Here is a 23570-nt window from a genome sequence, read left to right on the forward strand (position 1 = left end):
TCAGAAGAGCACTGCCAGAGGAGATACCAGGAATAATGTTGTCTCTGCATCAGCTCACCTGTAAATAAAGCCACAGTGTGGCTGCCTGATGATTTTACGATCAGGGTTTGCTTTGGTCCTTCTTCAACTTGGGACATTTTGGACATTCAGCCTGGAGGTTATTTGTTTTGATCTGTAGTCTGCATTACCTTTAAGAGAGCCTCCTTTGCAAAAACGAGAATTTGGACTTTTTGTCGATGCTTTCTTTTAAAACAATTTACCTTTCATTCCAACAGGTGGCAGTATAACACAACAATAACCTGAGCCAACAGCTTTGACTCTTTTAGACTCAAAGCAACGGGAGTTTCATTCTGGGTTAGATTTCTACAATAATTCTAAATTAAGAAGATAGACTAAGAAGACTAAAAATTTAGTTCTGAGAATTCCTTTATACCTGTCACTTGAAAATATGAAACGGAAGAGGATATCTAGGAAAAATTCTCGTGAACTATTTTAGTATATGCATTAGTCTTAAAGAATTTTTTGTTGCTATATTGAATTCTCTGTATTATGTTCGTTGAGATAAAATTATTGGGGCTATTGATGTGACCTCAGATGAGAAAACAGTCTTTCTGTGGAATTTATTTAAACGTGTGTACTTTCTAGACATATGTATATTTATTGCGACATGTCTTTCAATGAGTTATTTCAGCCTCTCAGAATTATGGTTTATTTTTTTTGACTCAGCACAGCTTGCAGAATTAGGTTTCTTTAATTTAGTTTCTCAGATTTTGTTTAGTTTTCCGTAACTTCTAGGGAATTTCTTCAATAAAGTTGGAAAAAATATTCATCAGACTAAGATGAATCATATGTCAGAGAAGGCAAGAAATAGTTTCCAGGGCGAGTCTAGTTAAAATTTTGGATACCAAGAAGCAGAGATTAAAACTCAGAAATCTATTACTTAAGGGATCTATCTATTACTTATTATTCTCTGGAAAGACAAACAGTAGCAAATTGCTCAATTATGATGAATAAATATTCATTACTTATGGTATCCCAATTCACTTGTGAATAAATGTGTATTTAATTGCCTTTAGTGTATTTTCTCCTTCTAGACACAAGGAAAAGCTTCCTACTGTGGATCCCAGCCCCTGTGCCCCATTTACTGTCTAAAAACCATTTTTAACTTGTTTCATTGTGTTGATCAGAAAGTAGAAAACAGTCACCGGAGCCTGAGTAGCAGTGAGGTCCCCAGGGTGGGGTGGAAAGAAGGTCTAGCACAGGGACTTCCCTGGTGGTGAAGCGGTTAAGAATCCGCCTGCCAATGCAGGGGTCATGGGTTCGAGCCCTGGTCCGGGAAGATCCCACATGCCACAGAGCAACTAAGCCTGTGAGCCACAACTACTGAAGCCCGCACACCTAGAGCCCATGCTCCGCAACAAGAGAAGCCACCGCAATGAGAAGCCCGCGCACCATAACAAAGAGTAGCCCCTGCTCGCCGCAACTAGAGAAAGCCCGCACTCAGCAACAAAGACCCAACGCAGCCCAAAATAAATAAATACATTTATTAAAAAAAAAAAAAAGAGAGATCTAGCATAGGGTGTCCCTGCAAATACTGACTGTTCCTTCATTTCTTCATCCAACAAATACTTACTTAGCACCTACGACCAGTGGCCACCATGTGAGGTGTGGACGCAGCCGGCGGGATAGGCGGACACTCTCGGCTACGGTCTTGTGGACGAGCCCTGTTTCTCTCTGTTTCTCTGCCTCTAACACTGCATTTCGACGGGTGTGAGTGTCTTGCATTCCTCTCTCTCACCTTGTACCTGTTCTCTCCTAGGTTCCGTCTCCTGTACGTGTAGAAGGAAGACCACGTGGACATGCGGAGGGGACACCACGCGGGCACGGACTGCTTGTTGGGCTGCTGCATCTGAGTCACCGAGAAGGTAGGGGAGAGGCCTGGCCCGACCTGGGGCAGCTTATGCAACTGACTGCGTGGGGGGTGGTTAGTTGGCCTGGGGGCCTGAGCAGGCGTCCCCCAGGTCCCCAGTGTGTGGAGGAGAGCAGGTGTTCTCACCTGTGAGGGAAGCAGAGCAGGCCGCCCCCAAATACACCGCTTTGCCACCCTGATTATTTTGAAATAAAGTTACTTAAGAGACGGCCAGTGCAAAACAGACACTCTGACCCTCCTTTGTCCCCCTGAAAGCAGGAGATAAATCTCCCCTGTGAAGGGCCCCCTCCCTGTACCTGGAGGGGATAAGGCATCCTTATCGCCAGAGACAGGAAACTCAGGGTCAGAAGGCTGAGTAAACAGACCTTGTGACTTTGTTGCTAATGTACTATCCCAAGCCCAAATTCCTTTGTCTTGTCAATTCTTCCCAAATTTATTGTTTCTTTGTTTAAAAGGTATAAAAGCTGCCTGCTTGGCCACTTCTTTGAGCCTCATATTTTCCCAGCTCCCATTCCCATGAAATTAAACTTGTTTTTCTCCTGCTAATCTGTCTTACGTCAACTTAATGATTAGACCAGCTGAAGAACCTAGAAGGGAAGAAGGGAAAACTTCTCCTCCCCTAACATGCCTGGGGGAGGGGACATGTGTGGTAGGTAGATGAGAGTTGAAATCTAGAGAACCAGGGAGGGATGGCCGTGACAGAGGTGAAGGGACCCAGCTCTGAGGTTTGGGGCTGGGCAGCGGGATAGGTTAGAGCCTGGAACTGGGACTCCATGGTGAGTACTTAGCAACACCTTAGACCTTCTGAGATAGATGCCAAGAGAGCAGCCAGAGATATGACAGCTGTGGACACCAGCAAGGGGGTCCAGTGAGGACAAAAATCTCTTCTTAAAGGTCCACTGCATTCAGTGTGAATCCAGGGGAAGCTGATGAGAAAGATAAAAACTCAGATGACCCCTCTGCCCCATCATGACTCTCCCTAGTATCATGATGCCATCCTGGACCTGATGTGGAATTTGATATTTGAATGGACTGAGTTTGCATTGAGAATTGACTGAGAATTGACCTGTAAGGGACCATGTTCTGGATCAGAAGGAATCTATATGGTGAGATCAGGGCTCACTCCCATCCAGGGACCTTGGACCCAGGAAAGAGGGCCTGTGCTCTGGTCAACTTCGGCTGTCCCCTCCAACAGGATGGGCGTCCTTGGGCTGACGGATGTACCCACTGGAGGCTGCACACGTCCTGGAAGTTGGGTGCTGGGTTTGCGGTATCCCCACACAGGGGTGCTGGGTGCTTCTGAGACCGCATTCTCTTCTTCCATCCTCTTTCCTGAGGCTGCCCTTCCGTGGACAGGAGCTTGGGGTGGAGGGGTGGCCAGAGGATGGCTATTTTTGTGGATGGAGCAGGACACCCGGGCTTCACGTCCGCCTGCATGTGCCCACGGCGGTCGAAGTGCAGGCAGGGCAAGTGGGCTGAGACAGGCTGCCCACACACAGCGCCACGTCTGTAGAGGTTGTAGGAGGAATTTGACTTGCAGACCTGGCCTTCCTGGTGATGGGAAGGTATATTTACCAAGGTGGGAGGATAGAACAAAACTGGATCGTTTGCTTGTTTGATTTATAGCTTGTGTTTGGACGTAGCCCATGGGCCTTCATCTGCTCTCTTGCCCCCGGGGCCTGCATGTGTTGGAAGCAGTCCGGCTGCTCTCGATGGAAACGATGCTCTGTCTGGGGCTCCCCCGAGTTCAGTTACAGAGACAGAGGAGGTGGCATTTGTGTGCATTTGAGCGGTGACTGTATGTTTGAAACCTGTCCTAGATGCGAGAATTTTTGTCTATGAGGTGACTTCTGTTGCTATAAAAAGTTAACATTTAATTCTTGGAGCGTGTTAAACCAAGGAAAAATGCTTGGCTGGTCTGAGTTTTCTCGAGCTTTTGCAGTTGTGGAGCTGGGGAGGGACAGTGGGTGGGAAACAGCGCCCACTCCCCCGTGGGCGTTGCATGAGCGCCGCCGCCCTGACGTTCTCTTGTGGGCACAGCCCTTCCCCCCACTGCTGGCCTTGACTCAGGTGCCCTTCAGACTGGCTTTCTGTCCTCCGGCTTGTGATGTCATCATCTCTTTCCTCTGATGCATCGCTCTTCGCTTGCTTTCTCCCTTTGGGTACCACGTCCTGCGCGCGTTTTCTTCCCCGTCCACTGCAGTCGGAACCCTCCGGCCTTGGCCTTGTGAATCTTCTGCTCCCCTGCCCTGGGTCCCCTGACTCCACAGCGGGATCCAGGCCAAGCTCACTCTCATTCCTACTGATGGGAGAACAGCCAAAACCGAGGAGTAAGACGTGGCATCACCAACATCCTGGTGTGACCCCAGTCCCCCAACCGAAGAAAGTTCGAGCTGGAAGGTGTCCTCAAGGTACCTTTTGACTCAGAAACTGCAGCCTGGAGACTCCAGGTCTCCACCCCCAACAACACGAGGCTCCCCTGATGGGTGGCCTGGGCCTTTGCCTCTCCCGTGGATTATGTCCTGTAACCTCTCCCCGCTCAAGAAGCTTACTTTGTCCAGTTTTTGTTGGCATGCCAAGAAACAAAAGCAGACATCCTTTTCTCCTTATCATATTTTCAGATGTATTTACCCCAAGAAGTGTTAGACAAGAAAGAAAAAAAAGAAAGAAAGAGAAAAAGAAAAAGAAACTGCTTAATTGTTGCTTTGAAGGAGGGAATGGTGGTTTGGCTAAAAGCGTTTCCTCCGTGGATATGGCTTTACTGTAGATACGGCTCCTGGACCCCAAATAGATAATCAGGACAGCAAACAATAAAGACGGATCGCTTCAGTCACAGGGAAGCTAATAAAAGTCTATTACTTTTCTAATATCACTCACCTCTATTTACATCAAGGGGGTGTGTGCATTACTGTTTTATTATTCTATTCTACTTACTTATATTTGCTCACACTTTATTAGGAGAGTGAGATGGGGAATCCATCATTTCTGATTGATTCATTTCTTTATCCTGAAGTTGCTTTTCAATCACATATACAACTCATTTCTGAGCACAGTCTCACCGCTATGGATTGAACGTTTGCGTCCTCCAAAATTCATATGTTGAAACCTAACACCCAATGTGATGGTGTTTGGAGGTGAGGCCTCTGGCGGTGTTGAGGTCATGAGGGTGGAGCCCACATGAATGGCGTTAGTACCTTTATGAAAAAGGGAGCAGAGAGCTCCCTTGCCCCTTCCACCAGGTGAGGACACAGCAAGAAGATGGCCATCTGTAAGCCAAGGAAGTGGGCCTTCACCAGACACCAGAACTGCCAGTGCTGTGACTTGCCCGCCTCCAGAACCCTGAGGAGTACATTCCTATTGTTCATAAGCCACCCTGTCTACAGTATTTCCTTACGGCGACCCCAAAGGACTTAGACACTCACCTCCGGCCATGTGATTTGGAACGAAAACCACCCACCTTGGAAGACCTCATCGTAGACTCAAAGATAGGCTATATGTATTTCTTGCTCTTACTGTCCATATGGACTGACTTCAAAAAATAATTTGAGGTGATTTATAAGCAAATTTAATATGTATAATCAAATTTACATAATGATAATAAAGTCATCCTAATCATTATAATTATAATATAAAATAATAACATAATGATAACACGAGTACATATGTATATAAGATCATGGAATTGGGTCTCTGGCAGCCAACATGTTCCATCTCTGTGGCAGAGAACTTCAGGAAAAGAGACTTTCAGTCACTCTCTGTCCAGCCCTTTGGTCAAGTTACAGACCTGCCCTCTGATCTTTGCTCAGGTCCAGCAGCATCACGGGGCCATCAGACCCCTGACCGCTGAGTCCCGGATGCAGACTCCAGTTTTCATCATTTCTTTCGCTATAAACACTCAAGGCTTCATCTGAACACCACGTGTAAGGTTTAATTTTCTTAACTAGACTTCATATCTGGGCATGTTCCCCAGGCTGTTATACTTGCCTACCCTCCAGTTCTAAGACCATGACCCCCACCAAGTCCACTAACCACCCCCCAGCCCTTCCTTCCAATGGACTTCCAGCAGCGCCCTCATGGCCCACGGCTCCCCTCGGGTGCCTGTTGGTGTCTAGAACTTTGACAGCCCTGGGTTCTGACAGCCTCTCGGTGCTTGTTAGAAATGGAGAGAACTTCAAGGATCAATATCATTACCTTATTAAGAACCAGCCTCTTGTGAAAGATGTTCTTCTCTCCTGGATTGTGGATTTCCAAATGACTTTCATTATCATTCATAATGTAAAGGCTTCCAGGAAGGCCTTCCGCTACCAGATGGTTTTTCCTAGAACGTTCCCTCATCAGCTCTGTTCCTTCTACATGCAGAATAAAGGCCTTCTAAGTCTGGTCTCGACCATAATTTGTTTATTTTTCTTTATCTTCTATCACTCCCCTATAAGAATCACCTCTTGTTCAGACTAGTCTTTGGGTGACACCCTACAAATACTGTGCTGTAACATTTTCCTCGGCTGTTATCCTTTTCTGAAAAACTGTCACCTCTTCTTCACGGATACACAGCCCCGTTGGACCATATCCTCTCCTGAACTTAATATTTACTGCATCCATTTAATAAATATTTATTGGGCACCTGTTATGGGCAGGAACTTGGTACTAGAGGTGCAGTGATGAGTAAGTCGAATAAAACAGTCTTCCCTGCCCTCATTCTAGTATCAATGTTAGCAATGATTAGAAGGAAAAAAAAGAGTTGTTGACTCGAGAAAGGAAGGAAAGAGGACAGCAGAGCGGGAGCTTCAGGTGAGAAAACAAAGCTAAACGCACCTGGGCCTTGGGTTTATATTCCTGTTCCCTGGGAGGGAAAAGGGAAGTTGGGTGAATGGCAGAGGGTCTGTTAAATTCTCCCTGCTTTGGTATGATGTCCTCACGGGTAGAGTAAATGTTGCCGAACCTTGGATTCTAGGAAGGGGGCTCATTCATGGCGGTTGGTTTCTCCTTAGCTGAATGCTAGTAGAACTCTAATGAAAGAAGAATGGGGAGTCAGAAACAGGAGATCTGGAACTCCGTGTGATTATATCCTGGGGCACAGAACCCATATAGGAGTCCAGACAAGGAGTGAGTGTATGTGGAATCAAGGCACATCTCGGGGTTGGGGGAAGGACACAGAAAACAGTCATCACACATGAGACAGAAAGAGGGACTCAGGACAGCAGTCTGAGAAGCAGAGCAAAGCAGTTAACGGTCGAAAGAACAGGTAAATGGACAATAAAAGTCAACAGTCCGTCTGTGAATTCCACAGTTCTTCAGTACGTCAGAAGCCATTGCTAAGTCTTAAGGGGTGCAGGTTTATCGGTAAGTACTGGATGGCCCTGGCGGTGGAGAGGTGATGGGCTGATTCTGCCCAGGGGAGCCTGGGGTGCAGGGTTCAGTGTGCAGCCTGGCTATGGAGAAGCTAACTAACCTGCGAGACCAGGAATGAGAGTCCGAGTCCAAGGTTCAAGACGAGATATTACAGCAAGTCCCCTACACACGACCCTTCAAGCTGCGAACTTTCAAAGATGCGAACGTGCGCTCGCATGTCCAAATACGGAAGTTAGTTCACGTGTCCAGCGTACATTGTCATGTGCGTGCGTCCTCTACAACTGGTTGTGCTTTTGTGTACTTTACAGTACTCTGTAGAGTACAGTAGTACAGTATCTTTATTTTCAAGCCCAGGGTGTCCAGAAGCAAGTGTAAAAGCAGCAGTGAGGTACCTGGTACTGCTGAGAGGCACCAAGAGATAATGATGGAAACAAAAGTGAAGATAATTGAGAGAGCAGAGCGAGGCAAAAAGATGTTTTTTATGTATTATTTGTGTGAAAAGTATTATAAACCTAGTACAGTACAGTACTATACAGCCGATTCTGTTAGTTGGGCACCTAGGCTAACTTTGTTGGACTTATGAACAAATCGGACTTAAGAACGTGCTCTTGGAATGGAACTTGTTCGTATGTAGGGGACGTACTGTACCGAAGAAACAAGGACGGGAGCTCCGTAGGACAAAAGTCACGGTGAGGGTGTTTCTGAATTCCACCGGGACCGCAGTCCTGAGTGACTGGTGAACAGGGACAAGAATCTATCTCAGCCTGCAGGAATAGGTCTCATCTCCTTTCATAATAGCATGGTCTACCAGGTCTCCTGTGATGGAGTGACCCTAAAGGGAGTGGTGGCAGAAACAGGTTTAGAAGTCCAGCCTCATGGTCAGAAATCAGAAAGGGGGCATCAAAGCCACGGCCACCTCAGGAACCCAGAGACCTCCAGAGAGCAGGACAGAGGAAAGAAGAGAAGGGCAGCACAGGTAGAATAAAGGCAGTGACTGTTCATTCAGGAATTAATTCTGTTAACGTTATCCTGGATGCTGGAAAAAGGAGAAATTCATAGGGAGCATCTTGCTGGGGTAAAGATCACTCCCCCTGCAGAGGGAGAAAGAAGTCCTGACCAGGGAAAAGGCTCATCACAGGCCCTTGGTGTGAATTGTTTATCAGGTGGCGATTCTCCCCGAGACCTAGGAGTGGGATAGCCAAACAGCCCAGAGAGGGAGCAATGGGCAGGGGTGTTCATGGGGACAGATGGATCATTACCAATTTTGCTTTCTAACACCTCTGCCCATATTACAGCCTTTAAGTTGACCTTAAAAAACTCTTCCATGGGGTTTCATTCTGGGCTTTCAAGGGAGAGTGATTTTATTCGATGTTTTGATTCGTTTTTAAGACCCTGAGACATTTCTGTTCCTTGATTCTTACCCTCTGTAGAGTAGGACACCACTTAGAAATTTGACAGTATTTTTCCTGAAACATTTTGTCCTTTTGTGATTGTCAAATATTGAATTAGGTCTTGTTAGAGACAGACCAGCAGCTGTCATTGTTGACATTTCCCTTCATTAGGAAGAAACTGAAAGCTGACACTTTCAACCTACCGGCTCCGGTTAAGCTGGTCAGATAAGACAGTTCAGCTTCAGATAAGACAGTGTGGGAAGCAAGGCAATCTTTCCCCTCTCCTGCTCTCCTTACAGAGCTGCCACGAAACCTTCACTGATAAAAACCACTGCACTTCATGGGTGCCAAAGTGTCTCTTCAAGGGGGAGGAAACGAAAAGTATCAGTTGACCCGAGGAGTTGAAGTCCGAATGAATGAAAGCAAGCATTGATTTGATGCCTATGAGATTACTGATTAACTCTAAGATTTGAAATCTGAATGAATGAAGACATTGATTTGAGTCCTGGTTTTGCCTCTTGGTAGTGAGCTCATTTCTCTGGTTCTCACTTTATTTGCAAAACTGGAGAAATAACAATAGCTCCTTTACCTACGCCAAAGGGTTATTACAAGGAGTCAATTAGGTAAAATGTAGAGAAGTGCTTTACAAATGTTAGATTTTACGTTACATACTACATGGGCTTAATGAAATAGGTTATTTGGTCAGATTAATGGAAGGACTTCTGGAATCATTCAAAGGTCATGCAAGAACTGTGGTTGAGGTTTTGGAGAGCTGAAGTCCTATTTCACTCTCCTGGAACTCATCGCTAGGCTAAATTGATGAATGTATTTTCTTTTCTTTTTTTAAAAATTTTTTTTTTTTTTCTTTTTTGCGGTACGCGGGCCTCTCACTGTTGTGGCCTCTCCCGTTGCGGAGCACAGGCTCCGGACGCGCAGTCCCAGCGGCCATGGCTCACGGGCCCAGCCGCTCCGCGGCATGTGGGATCTTCCCGGACCCGGGCACGAACCCGTGTCCCCTGCATCAGCAGGCGGACTCTCAACCACTGCGCCACCAGGGAAGCCCTTTTTTAAATTTTTTAATGGAGTATAGTTGATTTACAATGTTGTGTTAGTTTCAGGTGTACAGCAGAGTGATTCAGTTATACATGTATATGTATCTATTCTTTTTTGATTCTTTTCCCATATAGGTTATTACAGAGTACTGAGTAGAGTTCCCTGTGCCATACAGTAGGTCCTTATTAGTTATCTATTTTGGGCTTCCCTAGTGGCGCAGTGGTTGAGGATCTGCCTGCCAATGGAGGGGACACAGGTTCGAGCCCTGGTCTGGGAAGATCCCACATGCCGCAGAGCAACTAGGCCTGTGAGCCACAACTACTGAGCCTGCGCGTACGGAGCCTGTGCTCCGCAACAAGAGAGGCTGTGATAGTGAGAGGCCCGCGCACCATGATGAAGAGTGGCCCACACTTGCCGCAACTAGAGAAAGCCCTGCAACTAGAGAAAGCCCTCGCACAGAAACGAAGACCCAACACAGCCAAAAATAAATATAAAAATAAATAAATAAAATAGTTATCTATTTTATATAGAGTAGTGTGTATATATCAATTCCAATTTGTCCCTCCCCCGCTTCCCCCTTTGGGAACCCTATGTTTGTTTCCTACATCTGTGACTCTATTTCTGTTTTGTAAATAAGTCCATTTGCACCAGTTTTTTAGATTCCACATAGAAGTGGTATCCTATGTTATTTGTCTTTCTCTGTCTGACTTACTTCACTCAGTATGACCATCTCTGGGTCCATCCATCTTGCTCTCTAACCTAATCCCCTCCAGAGTTTGAGACTACAGTTTCGAAACCTTAATCACAGAGAATTATGTGTTTGAAGATTGAGGTTGAGGCAGCTAATACTGTGGTAGCTTGTTTGCATCATTTGGGGTTTTTTGAGGGAAAAGGGGGCAACGTTTGGAAGCAATTGCTTGAAGGTCACAGCAAAGTCTGTGAGGTGTATTGACTTAGCTTGAGAAGTAGAATATGAATAAAGTTCTCCCACCTACCAGATGGATATTCCAGGGTTTACAGGTAACCCAACTGGAAAAAAGGAGAAGGCGAACGATGCCTGCTGCAACTCAGAGGTGAAAGTGGAGAGACCCGTCCAGTCTCCTTTTCCACACGGGGAGCCTGTTCCTCACTAACCTTGATTAAATTCAGGATGGGCAATATTGGGTCAAAACTCACGTGAAAAGAGTAAAAGTGAGTATCTTTACTTCCAAATTCTAAGTAAATTAAGGTACAGCTCAGTCCCCACCGGGAATTTACCCAAGTAGGATGTTACAATTTTGAATGTCAAACAATGCAATCAATAAGGTGCCGACTAAAGCTGGTTGCTCATTGTGGGCAGCAAGTGACTTGACTGAAGTCTGTTGCTCTCTGCTCTGCATTAATAAGGCAAAGCTACAGTGCCCGCCAAGGAGAACGATCCCCTCTAGCTCTCTGCTGGGCAGCCCAAGCGTGGGCCCCTGGCCTTCCGAGCAGAGGGCCGGCCAACTCTCAGCCTTGCTCAGACCCCTCCACTGGGCAGCCTTGTGCAGCCACAGCCCATCTGGTTGAGGCGACCTGGTATCATTCTGTTTAACTCAGTGTCGAACACATCTGGAGAAAAGACTTGTGAGAGGATTGGTGATGGCCAGTGACGCTTTCAGTTCTGTGGTGGTCATTTGCCTACAGGCACTGCTGTTTGAAGAGGAAGTCACTGTTTTCTCTGAAAATGTTTTCTTCTGTTTGATTATCCCTGAAGCACTACAGAATGTTTCGTCTCTGAGCAGAGAGGGAGGTGGAAATTTCCATGGAATAGTATGAATCCTTACATCTGGGTCCTTATTCCAGTTTCTTACATAAACTTTAGAAAATTATCTCTTGAGCCTGAATTACCTTATTTGTAAAAACACAGATGCTATTATTTATTTCATAGACTTGAGATGAGGATTAAGTGAATTCGCAATACATGGAGATTTCCTCCCCAGCACCTGACACACAGTAATGGGCATTTAACAACTCTAAATGTTCTCCCCACCACCGTGGTGTGGATGAAAGAATGCAGCACAGAATGGGAAGTCAGCAAGCCCAGATTCTAGCAGTAGCTGTTAAATTTATCAGTTGTGACACTGGATAAGTCACATAGACTCTAGTCTAGATTTCTTCTTCTATAAAAACAAGAGGTGTTCTTTTTGATGATGGCCATTCTGACAGGTATGTGATGATATCTCATTGTGGTTTGGATTTGCATTGCCATGATGATTAACGATGTTGAGCACTTTTCACGTGCTTGATGGCCATCTGTATGTCTTCTTTGGAAAAATGTCTATTCAGTTCTTCTGCCCATATTTTAATCAGGTGGTTTGTTTCTGTATTGAGTTGTATGAGCTGTTTATATATGTTGGATATTAATCCCTTATCAGTCATATTGCAAATATTTTCCCCCATTCAGTAGGTTGTCTTTCCATTTTGTTGATGGTTTCCTTTGCTGTGCAAAAAGCTTTTAAGTTTAATTAGGTCCCATTTGTTTATTTTTTATTTTATTTCCTTTGCTTTTGGAGATGGATGCAAAGAAATATTGTTGCGATTTATATCAAAGGGTGTTCAGCCTATGTTTTCCTCTAGGAGTTTTATAATATCCGGTCTTACATTTAGGTCTTTAATCCATTTTGAGTTTACAAATGTTGGTGAGGATGTGAAGAAAAGGGAACCCTCATACACTGTTGGGGGGAATGTACATTGATGCAGCCACTGTGGAAAACAGTATGGAGATTTCTCCAAAAACAAAAAATAGAACTACCATATGACCCAGCAATTCCACTCCTGAGTATATATCTGAAAAAAACAAAGACACTAATTCAAAAAGATACATGCATCCCAATGTTCATAACAGCATTATTTACAGTCGCCAAGACATGGAAGCAACCTAAGTGTCCATCAACAGATGAATGGATAAAGAAGATGTGGTATATATACACAGTGGAATACTACTCAGCTATGAAAAAAGATGAAATTTTGCCATTTGTAGCAACATGGATGAACATGGAGGATGTTAGGCTAAGTGAAATAAGTCAGACACAGGAAGACAAATACTGTATGATATCACCTATATGTGGAATCTAAAAACTACAATAAACTAGTGAATATAACAAAAAAGAAGCAGACCACAGATATAGAGTAACTAGTGCTTACCAGTGGGGAGAGAGGAGATGGGCAATATGGGGATAAGGGATTAAGAGGTACACACTATTAGGTATAAAATAAGCTATAAGGATATATTGTACAACACAGGGAATCTACTCAGTATTTTATGATAACTGTCATTGGAGTATAACCTTTAAAAATTGTGAATCACTATCTTGTATGCCTGTAAATTATACAGTACTGTACATCAGCTATACTTCAATTTAATAAATAAATGAGAGGTGGAATTGTCTTTAAGGTTTCTTCTAGCTTGATAAACTTATGCTTATTGGCACATTTTTTTCTGATTCAATTCTAAAATTTAGCACAACATTGTATTTGTTACCCAAGGGTTACTGCCTTTCACATTGTGTCGGCATTCATAATTTATGACACTCCTGTATAGGAAAGATAGTTAGCAAGTTTCCGGGGATCTGCACTCTGTCCCTTGGAAGAATAAAGGAAGATCCTGTCAGTAAATCTTTTTAGAAGGCATCTTACTTTTTTTTTTTTTTTTAATTAAAACCTGTACTTTTTAAAAAAATTTTATTTATTTATGGCTGTGTTGGGTCTTCGTTTCTGTGCGAGGGCTTTCTCTAGTTGCGGCAAGTGGGGGCCACTCTTCATCGCGGTGTGTGGGCCTCTCACTATCGCGGCCTCTCCCGTTGCGGAGCACAGGCTCCAGATGTGCAGGCTCAGCGGCCATGGCTCACGGGCCCAGCCGCTCCGCGGCATGTGGGATCTTCCCAGACCAGGGCCCGAACCCGTGTCCCCTGAATTGGCAGGCAGACTCTCAACTACGCCACCAGGGAAGCCCGGCATCTTACTTTCATGTCACAGGGATACAGCTCTCCGTAACGGACAGGGAGAATCTTATCCCTTTGAACATGGGCTTAGCTTCACAGTGCTGGACTGCAGAACCAGCCCAAAAGAGTCTACATTTGGTGCTTACATCTCAGGAGATGTTCAGTATTTGAAGTTCCAACCTTGAGATGCCTGCCAAAGGGTCATGGCTATTGCTATCCATGCCCTGAGATATTTCTAGGCTAGGTAACAGCACTGAATTCAAACTGATGTGTCTGTGGATGTAGGGGTGTCTGAGAGAATAAATGGACATTTGTATCCTATGAGGCTTTTTCACCCCCAAGTGCAGATACCTTTATTTTTTTAATTTTGGAAATTGATGGTATATAAAAGTGGAAAATAGAGAATCTCAGTCCTGGCTAATGATGCTATACAAGAATTTCATCCATGATGATTAAAACTCTATGTTTTAGAAGCCTTTGGGGAATTGTTGGAGATCTATTTGCAGAAGACGGGCAGACTAAAAGTAATCTCTCCACAGCTGAAAGACAGAATAGAGGCAGATTCTGAAATACACAGCAAAATTGCAAAATTGAAAAACTACTGAATTGACTGTGGGTACTTAGCACAAGGAAGCATGATCTCTAGAAACCAGTGCAAATTCTCCAGAAATTAACTTTGTTTTTAAGGTTGACAGACTCATATATTAGGGCCTGAGTACCTGACATGTTGGGTGGTATATTTCACATTATCCTTGTGAACAAGTTGGAGAAGTGTGGATGAAACTGCAGCATTCATGTGAATTTACAGAAATCGAGCATTTCCATCAATCAGCTTGAACTTCCAAGGATTCTGGAGGACCTGGAGATTATGAAGGTAGAACTGGAGATATTTAGCATGGAGAAGAAACAAGTTTCTTTTTTCTGCCTTGAGAGGGCCAGGCATGGTAGCTGTTTTCAAAGATTTTTAACAGCTCTGTCATTGAAGAGGAATTTAGACATTCCTTGTGTTTCAAGTAGGACAATTTGGGATGAGGAAGGTAGAAGTCTCTTAATCCACCGGAAAATGTTCCTGTCAACCAGTCTAGTGGAAGGGACAGTGTTTTGAGGTAGCAAATATGACTTCCCTGATGAGTTCAAGAGGAAGGTGGCCCAACATGGATGCAACTAGAGATGATCATACTAAGTGAAGTAAGCCAGAAAGAGGAAGACAAATACCACAGGATATCACTTATATGTGGAATCTAAAATATGGCGCAAATGAACCTATCTACAAAACAGAAACAGACTCGCAGACATAGAGAACAGACTCATGGTTGCCAAGCGGGAGGGGATGGGTGGGTGGGAGAGGGATGGACTGGGAGTTTGGGGTTAGTAGATTCAAACTGTTACATTTAGAATGGATAAACCACAAGGTTCTACTGTATAGCACAGGGAGCTATATCCAATCTCCTGGGGTAAACCATAATGGAAAACAATATAAAAAAAGAATGTATATATGTGTAGAACGGAGTCACTTAGCTGTACAGCAGAAATTAGCACAACACTGCAAATCAACTCTACTTCACTAAAAAAAAAAAGGAGGAGGCTGGTCATCTGTGTTGGATGCTGTCTAGGGGGTGCTTGCATTAAAGGGAAGTTGGATAAGATAATTCTTGCTGGTTCTCTCTAAACTTTCAGATGCCGAGATAAGGTTGAAGAAATAAGTTAGTGGTCAGAAAGCAAAGGAATATCTTCCCCTTTCTCATCATGACTAAAGGAGCATATTATGTTTTGTCACACAGAAAAGACTTCAATTCCCAAGTGCCCTGCACTAGAAATAAACCAGGAATAAGGAAACCTGCTAAAAGCTGTGAATACCAAGAATTTTCTAAGAGCATTATGCCATGGTTATAAGCTACCGGTGAAGGAGAATAGTTCATTTTTTTTTCAAAAGACAAGAATATTTACCAAATATATCCAATCTGATCAGAATTGTCACTGTTCCAGATAATCTGAACTGTGGATACTGCACTGTCTCTCATATTCTAGGAGTGGTTTGTCTGAAAACTAGATCTCTTTGCACATGTAAGTAATTTTTTCCTTAGAGGTCAAAGTTGTCTATGAGTTTTTCTTTTCCTTCCTAGTCAGGTTGATGAAGGTTTTGATTCCCAGTTTAGGAAGTTGATAGATTTTGAACTCTTCTGACTGTGTAACCTATGTTAAGAAACACCATTTATATCATGACCTGGGATCATATATGCATTATAACTGAAATCAAATAGCTGAGAAACAATAGCTATACTTACATACCCGTATAATACTCTGAAATTTTCAATTCAGTTCCTTAATTGTTAAATACTGTTCATGTCCCTCTAATTTCACAGGATTTCCAGGTTGAAAAACACTACTGGAGTCATTAGTTGGAGAAAACTCCAACAATGGTAGAATCAATGGGAGAATTCAGGTCTTGTCATTCAGGACATTTGATCAACTTGCTACAGAAACACAATCTTTGCATATATATTGTCAGAAAGGTCCTGGAATTTGCAATACATTTCCATGTTACTCTGTAGTTCCTTTCTTCCCGACTTTTCTGCCTACTCTCCCCCTACCACCCCACCCCCGAGGAAATCCTCATAGCTACCAGTGGAAAACATGCAAGGCTTGAGAGATGTATACGTAGACCACGTTTGTTCTGTGTATCTTAAAGCTTTACATCTAGAGAAGCAAGTTTTCGCTGAAAGCACGTCTGTTTATGCGTGCATTCAGGTGGCCGCTGAGATAATGGAATTGCTGACACACTGCTCAGAGCCACTTGGGTAACTAAGCATTCTTTTATTATCAGGAAGGCAAATGCAGTTTCGAAGATCAAAGTGGACATCCCCTGGAGCTACATTTTTTACAAAAGGCTAAAGTGTCTGCCTTCCTAGGAATCAAAGGGACTTAAAACAGAAAGGCAGTCGTACTGGACAGAATGCCATTGTTGACAGGATAGCAACCACCTAAGTAGGTGAGAGGAACAAGAGGTAATTTAATTCTGAAAGTTAGCACCTCTGCCAGCTCTGGGGTTAAGCAAGGTGGCCGATACTCTGATAGCCATAGCTGGGGTCTGCCTGACAAAAATTTCAACTGTCAGTGCAGGGACCGAGAATATTTCTGGAATTTTCACCATTTGAAATTCCTTTGGTAGCATTTTGATCCCACATCTTCAGAAAGCAGGGGCCCCACTGTTACAGTGGAAGTAAAGTAGAAGGTCGTTATAATCCAGTCACGCTTACAGTACTTACTGGAAAAGTTATCATGGATGAATCCTTGCTCTCCAACATGGCAAACTGGAATAGTAGCTACAGGACCATGGCTATTCTGCCATCAGCTGGCATGTAATAACAGATCCACCGTGTTTAGGGTCCTTCTGTATCCTCTCGACACCCACCTGACTTTAAATCCCACCCTAAGCCCCTTTGCCAAGACTTTCAGATGGTTACCTTCAGAGATGTCTAAAGATCATCTCTCAGCTGGGCCCACATCACACGCTTACTAGAAACTCCTTCCCCTGGATTACTAAAAAACTTCCCTGGTGGTTTTCAATCTCCTTTAAATCTTGGCTGAAGTATTTGGAAGAGTAACAATGGGCTTCATCATTTCTTCTAAAAAACTCTCCAGGAATTTACGCGTCTGAAGAGGCCTCTTTCAGAAATTCTGGATACTTAATGAGTGCGCTTATTACAAAAGAAATGATTTCCCTTCGTTTTTATCAGGCTAATGTCTTTTGAAATCCCCTTTGCTTTCCCAAGAGTTTATCTTCTTAGAGAATAGAATCGGAAGAAACATTTTCCTGATGTTTATCAGATGTTTACTGTAATTTAAAGTGAGTCACTGAAGTAATTTTTGCACTTGGGAGTTTCTCTACTGTAAACTTTTATAGCCCGTGTTATTCATGAATAGACAGTATTGATTTTTGTTGTTGTTGAATTGTATGAGCTGTTTATATATTTTGGATATTGACCCCTTATTGGTCATATCATTTGCAAATATTTTCTCCCATTCTGTAGGTTGTCTTTTCGTTTTGTTCATGGTTTCCTTTGCTGTGCAAAAGCTTTTAAGTTTAATTAGGTCCCAGTTGTTTATTTTTGCTTTTATGTCCTTTGCTTTAGGAGATGGATCCAAAGAAATATTACTGTGATTTATATCAAAGGGTGTTCTGCCTATGTTTTCCTCTAGGACTTTTGTAGTATCTGGTCTTACATTTAGGTCTTTAATCCATTTCTTTTTGTATATGGTGTTAGAGAATCATACAAATCAACATCAAAAAAGCAAACAACCCAATTAAAAAAATGGGCAGAAGACCTGAATAAACATTTCTCCACAGAGGACATGCAGGTGGCCAAGAGGCTCATGAAAAGATGTTCAGTATCACTAATTACCAGGGAAATGCACATCAAAACCACAATGAGATATCACCTCACACCTGACAGAATGGCCATCATCAAAAAACACCCCAAATAACAAATGTTGGCAAGGATGTGGAGAAAAGGAAACCCTCATACACTGTCGGTGGGAATGTAAATTGGTGCAGCCACTGTGGAAAACAGCGTGGAGGCTTCTCAGAAAACTAAACATAGAAATACCATATGACCTGGCAATTCCACTCCTGCGTATATATCCGAAAAAACACCCCAAAACACTAATTTGAAAAGATCCATGCACCCCAGTGTTCACAGCAGCATTAGTTGTAATAGCCAAGATATGGAAGCAATGTAAGTGTCCATCAATAGATGAATGGACACGGAAGATACATCCATGATATATATATACAATGGAATACTACTCAACCATATAAAAGAATGAAAGCTTGCCATTTGCAGCAACATGGATGAACTTGGAGGATGTTATGCTAAGTGAAATAAGTCAGACAGAGAATGACAAATACTGTATGATGTCACTTATATGTGGAGCCTAAAAAATACAACAAACTGGTGACTATAACAAAGAAGAAACAGACTCTCAGGTATAGAGAACAAACTAGTGGTTACCAGTGGGGACAGGGAAGGGGGGAGGGGCAATACAGGGGTAGGGGATTAAGACGTATAAACTATTAGGTATAAAATAAGCTACAAGGATATATTGTACAACACAGGGAATCTAGCCAATATTTTATAGTAACTATAAATGAAGTATAATCCTTAAAAATTGTGAATCACTATATTGTATACCTGTAACATATATATTGTACAGTAACTATACATCAATAAAAAATAAAATATTAGAAAAAACAGTATTGATTTTAATACATATTAAATAGAATCTTAGAGAGTGTGCAAAGCCTTGATCTAGACACTTCTTTTGTACTAAGAAAAAATATAATAGTTTTAAAGTTATAAATGTTTTAAGGATATCAAAAGGGTGAAGTATGAGGAATAGATAATAGCATGCCTTGGGCAATCTCTGGGTAACTTTTGGAAAAAGTTCACCATTAACCATTAATGGTCCTAATAGTTTGTCAGGCTGAGCCATATTTTTTTCTTTTTCTTGACATAGACAGTTCGCCTGTCCACACTGGAAAGGAAGAATTCAGCTTTGTAGAAATCAATAGATTACTGTAAGCTTATATCTGTATAGAACTAAACTGGGGGCAATATTATCAAAGATCATCTACTCTGGGTCTGTCATTTGATTGAATTCCCCAAGTTTAAGTTCTGGGAGCAGCTGCTCGTCCGAAACATGGCCCTCCTTTATAAAGAAGCAATTCCCAGCAGGGCATGGAACCTAGGCCTAAATACTGGTTCATATTTTATATCGTTCCCTAATGAAGAAAAGTAAAATAGTTCATTTAAATAATCCTTTAGGGAAAAGCAGAAAGAACAGAGGGAACTGAAAATGAGGAAAGAACCTCTAAGAGAATGGCCGAAAGGGACTGCATCCCTTTTCCGTGCATTTGCTGTGAACTTTGCCTTTACTGATTCTCATACCGCACACGCCCTCTCACACTCAGAAAGTCCAAGAATGTACTCGGCACAGCTTGTTATTTTACACAACTTGTAGGTCTGACCTTTCCCCAGTGTTTTGCATACTTTTGCCACCCGTTTGATTCCATTTCATTAGAGATGGGTCTCCAGCTGACACGCCTGAGTTAGCTGCCCCTTCTCCCTTGGACCCTCCCTCAGCTGCTACTCACTCAAAAGGGTCGCTGGGATCCGCCCTCTGCAGCTCTGGAGGGATGGGAATCCTCTTGTAGTACATTTCCCAGTCGAAGGCGCCGCGCATGGCATCCCCGGCCTGGGCCTCGTACCCAAAGTGATTGTGGTCAATGACATCGATCATGGGGCACACGATGGTTTTGTGGTTGAGTGCAATTTGGTCTGAAAAATGAAAGCACGGAATAGGAAATGACACGCCTGCCCAGGTCATCTCTCATTTTTCTGCCAAGAGAAACCCTTCCTAACGCGTCGTGCTCGCGGTCTGGTTCCCTGTCGCCTTCAGAGCACTTTGCGGAATCTCTGCTTGAATGCTGGGCTTAACGTGATGGGACAGTGATTAGGTGCAATTAGTGTGTGGTATCCTCCTCGAAGAAAGTGATGTCCCAGAGATACCTGGAGAAGAGCGTTTAGCTCTCCCTCTGTCACAGTTTTGCTCTGACCTGTCCCCAATCTGTCATTTTACAGTGCACCCAACATGCGTGGAGTATAAACAGTCCTCGTGTTCCTTCAAGCATACAGCTAGAGCCTGCTGAGAAAATACTGGCCTGCTTTCTGGAGGTTCCAAAATGTAAATATTTAACTTCATGGGTTTTTTTTAGCATCTCATCTTACAATGGCCATGATGGCTGTCCCTCCACCGCTCCCCAAATGCTGGCAGATTATACACAGAATTCTTTGCCCTCAGGCTTACCAGAGATTTTGCCAAGTCCTATTTTGCTACTGTTCTTTAACATAGACTCTGTTTATCAAAGCTATACATTTTTATCTTCTCTCATCATAGCTGAAAATATGTTAGATGGCCTGATTCTACCGCTGCTATTCCTGCTACTGTTCAATTCTTGAGCAACTACTAAGTATACTCAGGCTGTTCCTAACCCTCCTAGCAACCCAGTGAGGTTGTTCTTATCATCATTCCAAGTTTACACATGAGAAACTGAGCTCAGAGAAGTTAAATAACTTGTCCAAGGTCGCTCATCTTTTGGCGGCAAGAATTAGGATGAAATCCCTGCTTAATGGTCCTGTGCTAAAGTCTGGGGTCTTTCCAGTTGGCCATGGTGCTTCTCTGAGGCAGAAAGGAGACTTATTTTCCCGTTGCACCTCCAGCTCCTCCCTTGTAGATGTTATTATGTGAGACCTGAACAGCCAGTGCTGGGAAGGGCATGTACAGGTACTTTGGCTGACCTAGAACAGCTACATGTGAAGTGTTGTCTTCCCAACAATGTGCATTTCTTCAGTATTTACTACAACAAACTAATAGTGTCAGACAGGCAGAACTTTTAAGTGCAAACACCTGCTTTCTGGTTCTTTGGAAGACCTTTGGATGTGGCGTGTGGAATAAAATACATTTTAAGTATCTTTAAAAAAGAAAAGACATAATTTAGAAATAATGAGGTTTGGCTATTTCAGCATCATTATTCTGAAGACACTGATAAGGCAGGGCATGGAGACCACAGAATCCTATGGAAGATCTCCCCCCAGATCTACCTTTCTCTCTCCCTTTCTTTTTTTTCCCTTTCCTTCCTTCCTTCCTTCCTTCCTTCCTTCCTTCCTTCCTTCCTTCCTTCCTTCCTTCCTTCCTTCTTTCTTTCTTTCTTTCTTTCTTTCTCTCTCTTTCTTTCTTTCTTTCTTCTTTCTTTCTCTCTCTCTCTCCCTTCCTGCCTTCCTTCCTTTCTCTTTCTTTTTTTCTTTCTTTCTCTTTCTTTCTTTCTTTCTTTCTCTCTCTCTCTCTCTCTCTCTCTCTCTCTCTCTCTCCCCCTCTCCCTTCCTTCCTTCCTTCCTTCCTTCCTTCCTTCCTTCCTTCCTTCCTTCCTTCCTTCCTTCCTTCCCTCTCTTCTTTCTTTCTCTTTCATTCATTCATTCACTCCTTAAGTTAATCCCACCAAGAGCTCTGTGGGCGTTGTTTTCACCTGGGCAAGCCTTGCAGTGGGCTTTAGTCTTTAAGTGGCATCCCCCCATAGATGTCTTTGACAGAGGAGACCATCATTACTGTGTCCAAAATATTTCTTCTATCACCTCTGCAGGTATTTGAGTATTAAGGTTTCAGTGACTTTCTTCAGTCAAATTCAGAATCAGGTTGATTTGCAAGTTCCTTGACCAACAAGGAGTCTCAAGGTGACCCGAAGAGAATTAGTCTGTTAAACTGTCAACTTTCCCTTCAAATTTCCTCTCAGCTCTCATCCAGCAGCACCAGCTCGGGGTGAGAGTAGCATGACTAATTTTTCATCTAAGACTTATGCCTACATTTCAATTTCCAGGGATCAAACAAACAGACTCTTAATGGGAAATTGAAATTCAGGTAAAATCCCAAGGTGAAAAATGAACCAAAAAACTGTGTGGCTCCACCTTTTTTTTTTTTTTTTTTTTTCCGTTTTGGAGGATGTGTCAAGACATTGATAGAGGAAAATAAAAAAAGATAGTGATCCTGAGCGTGAATCATTTCTTACCCATCAGGCCTACAGGAAATGAAATGCTTCAATGAGAAAAAGTGGGCTTCTGTGTCTTTTCCCTCTTTTTTCCTTTTTTTTTTTTTTGTTAGGTGCGTATGAACAATCAGAGCCTTGATAATTGGCATTTAGGGCTTGCTTTGGTTCATAAGTAAATTAGGCCTTGTGCTGACTTGAGTATTCAGCACTGTATAGGTCAAATTCCGTTTAAGGGAAACTGATGGTTGCTGATGAAACTCTAAATTGCTAGGTCCTTGGACAAGCTACTTTTAATTAAAAGCTCAGAGGAATCTCTGGCCATTAGGAGCCTAGAAACATCCCTGTTGATGAGGGTGTCTGGGCGGTTGTCTGTGGGGCAGAGTGTGGCTCTGAGATGCCCTGGAGCCTTAGTTGCTGGTCATTTCCTGTTTCAAATGCAACACAATTTCAATTGATTTTTTCCCCCACAGCGTTTACTAATGGAGCTTTGCTGCTTCTATCTGAAATCCTGCACGGTTCTCAATAGAAAATGATTCTGAGGCAGCTATTGTGAAGGAGGTTGTTAACTGGCTTTAGCTCCGAGGCCAGGGATATAGTTACAATAAAAGTTGATTTAGTGAAATGTGGAAGAACAGAAAGGAACTCAATATGTGCGCACCAAGAACTTTTTAGAAACACGCTTTTTCCCTCAGCCTTACAATTTATTCCTTAGCTACTACTGGGCTTGATCTCTGACTTAACTGTGAAATTAAAAAAATACTGGTGCTTGGACTGAACCTCATGCAGGTGTTCGAGCTTGAGTGCTTTTCAGGACTTCTGTGTTTCTAACAGTTCAAGTGATAGTCTTCTAGTGATCATTTAAGATGTATCACCCGGACGGCAGCTCTGAGCGTTTGTGGGATTGTGTGTAAACATGATGGGGGGGTCGTATATTTAGGGAGCTAAGCTGGTGCAGGAGTGGAAAAGAGAATGGCCTTATAAATCCTGGGAAAATGTCAGTGTGCTTTTAGTTTAACTGTATTCTGGGGCTGAATACTTTTCGCATCTCTTAACAGTCCTATAATACTTGCTAAACTCTGTGTGTGTATTTTAATCATACTGTGCTTATACGTAGTATAATGAATACTTTTTCCTTTTAGTGTTTACTCAGTGAATGTCTAAGATAAAGAAATCAAACCTTTTCAAACCTTAAGTTAGACTGCAGTTGGTATTACCTAAAATGTCAATTTCAATGTGGTTTTCTAGTTACCTATACGTCCCAGCAATAGTTAAGATAGAATTCACCG

General features: G+C 43.0%; 1 protein-coding gene across 1 annotated transcript in view; it reads right to left on the reverse strand.

Annotated features, from left to right (window-relative positions):
- The window catches only part of GALNTL6 (polypeptide N-acetylgalactosaminyltransferase like 6), a gene marked incomplete at both ends in the record, with an annotated part of 1149883 nt that overhangs the window by 170851 nt on the left and 955462 nt on the right, over window positions 1–23570 (reverse strand). Inside the window, one exon of the mRNA XM_082657046.1 lies at window positions 19840–20023. Coding sequence (XP_082513172.1) covers window positions 19840–20023 — 184 coding nt within the window. The remainder of the gene's footprint in view (window positions 1–19839; window positions 20024–23570) is intronic.

This window comes from Grampus griseus (assembly GCF_964374135.1).
Source record: "Grampus griseus genome assembly, chromosome: 6".
Taxonomy (NCBI): Eukaryota; Metazoa; Chordata; class Mammalia; order Artiodactyla; family Delphinidae; genus Grampus; species Grampus griseus.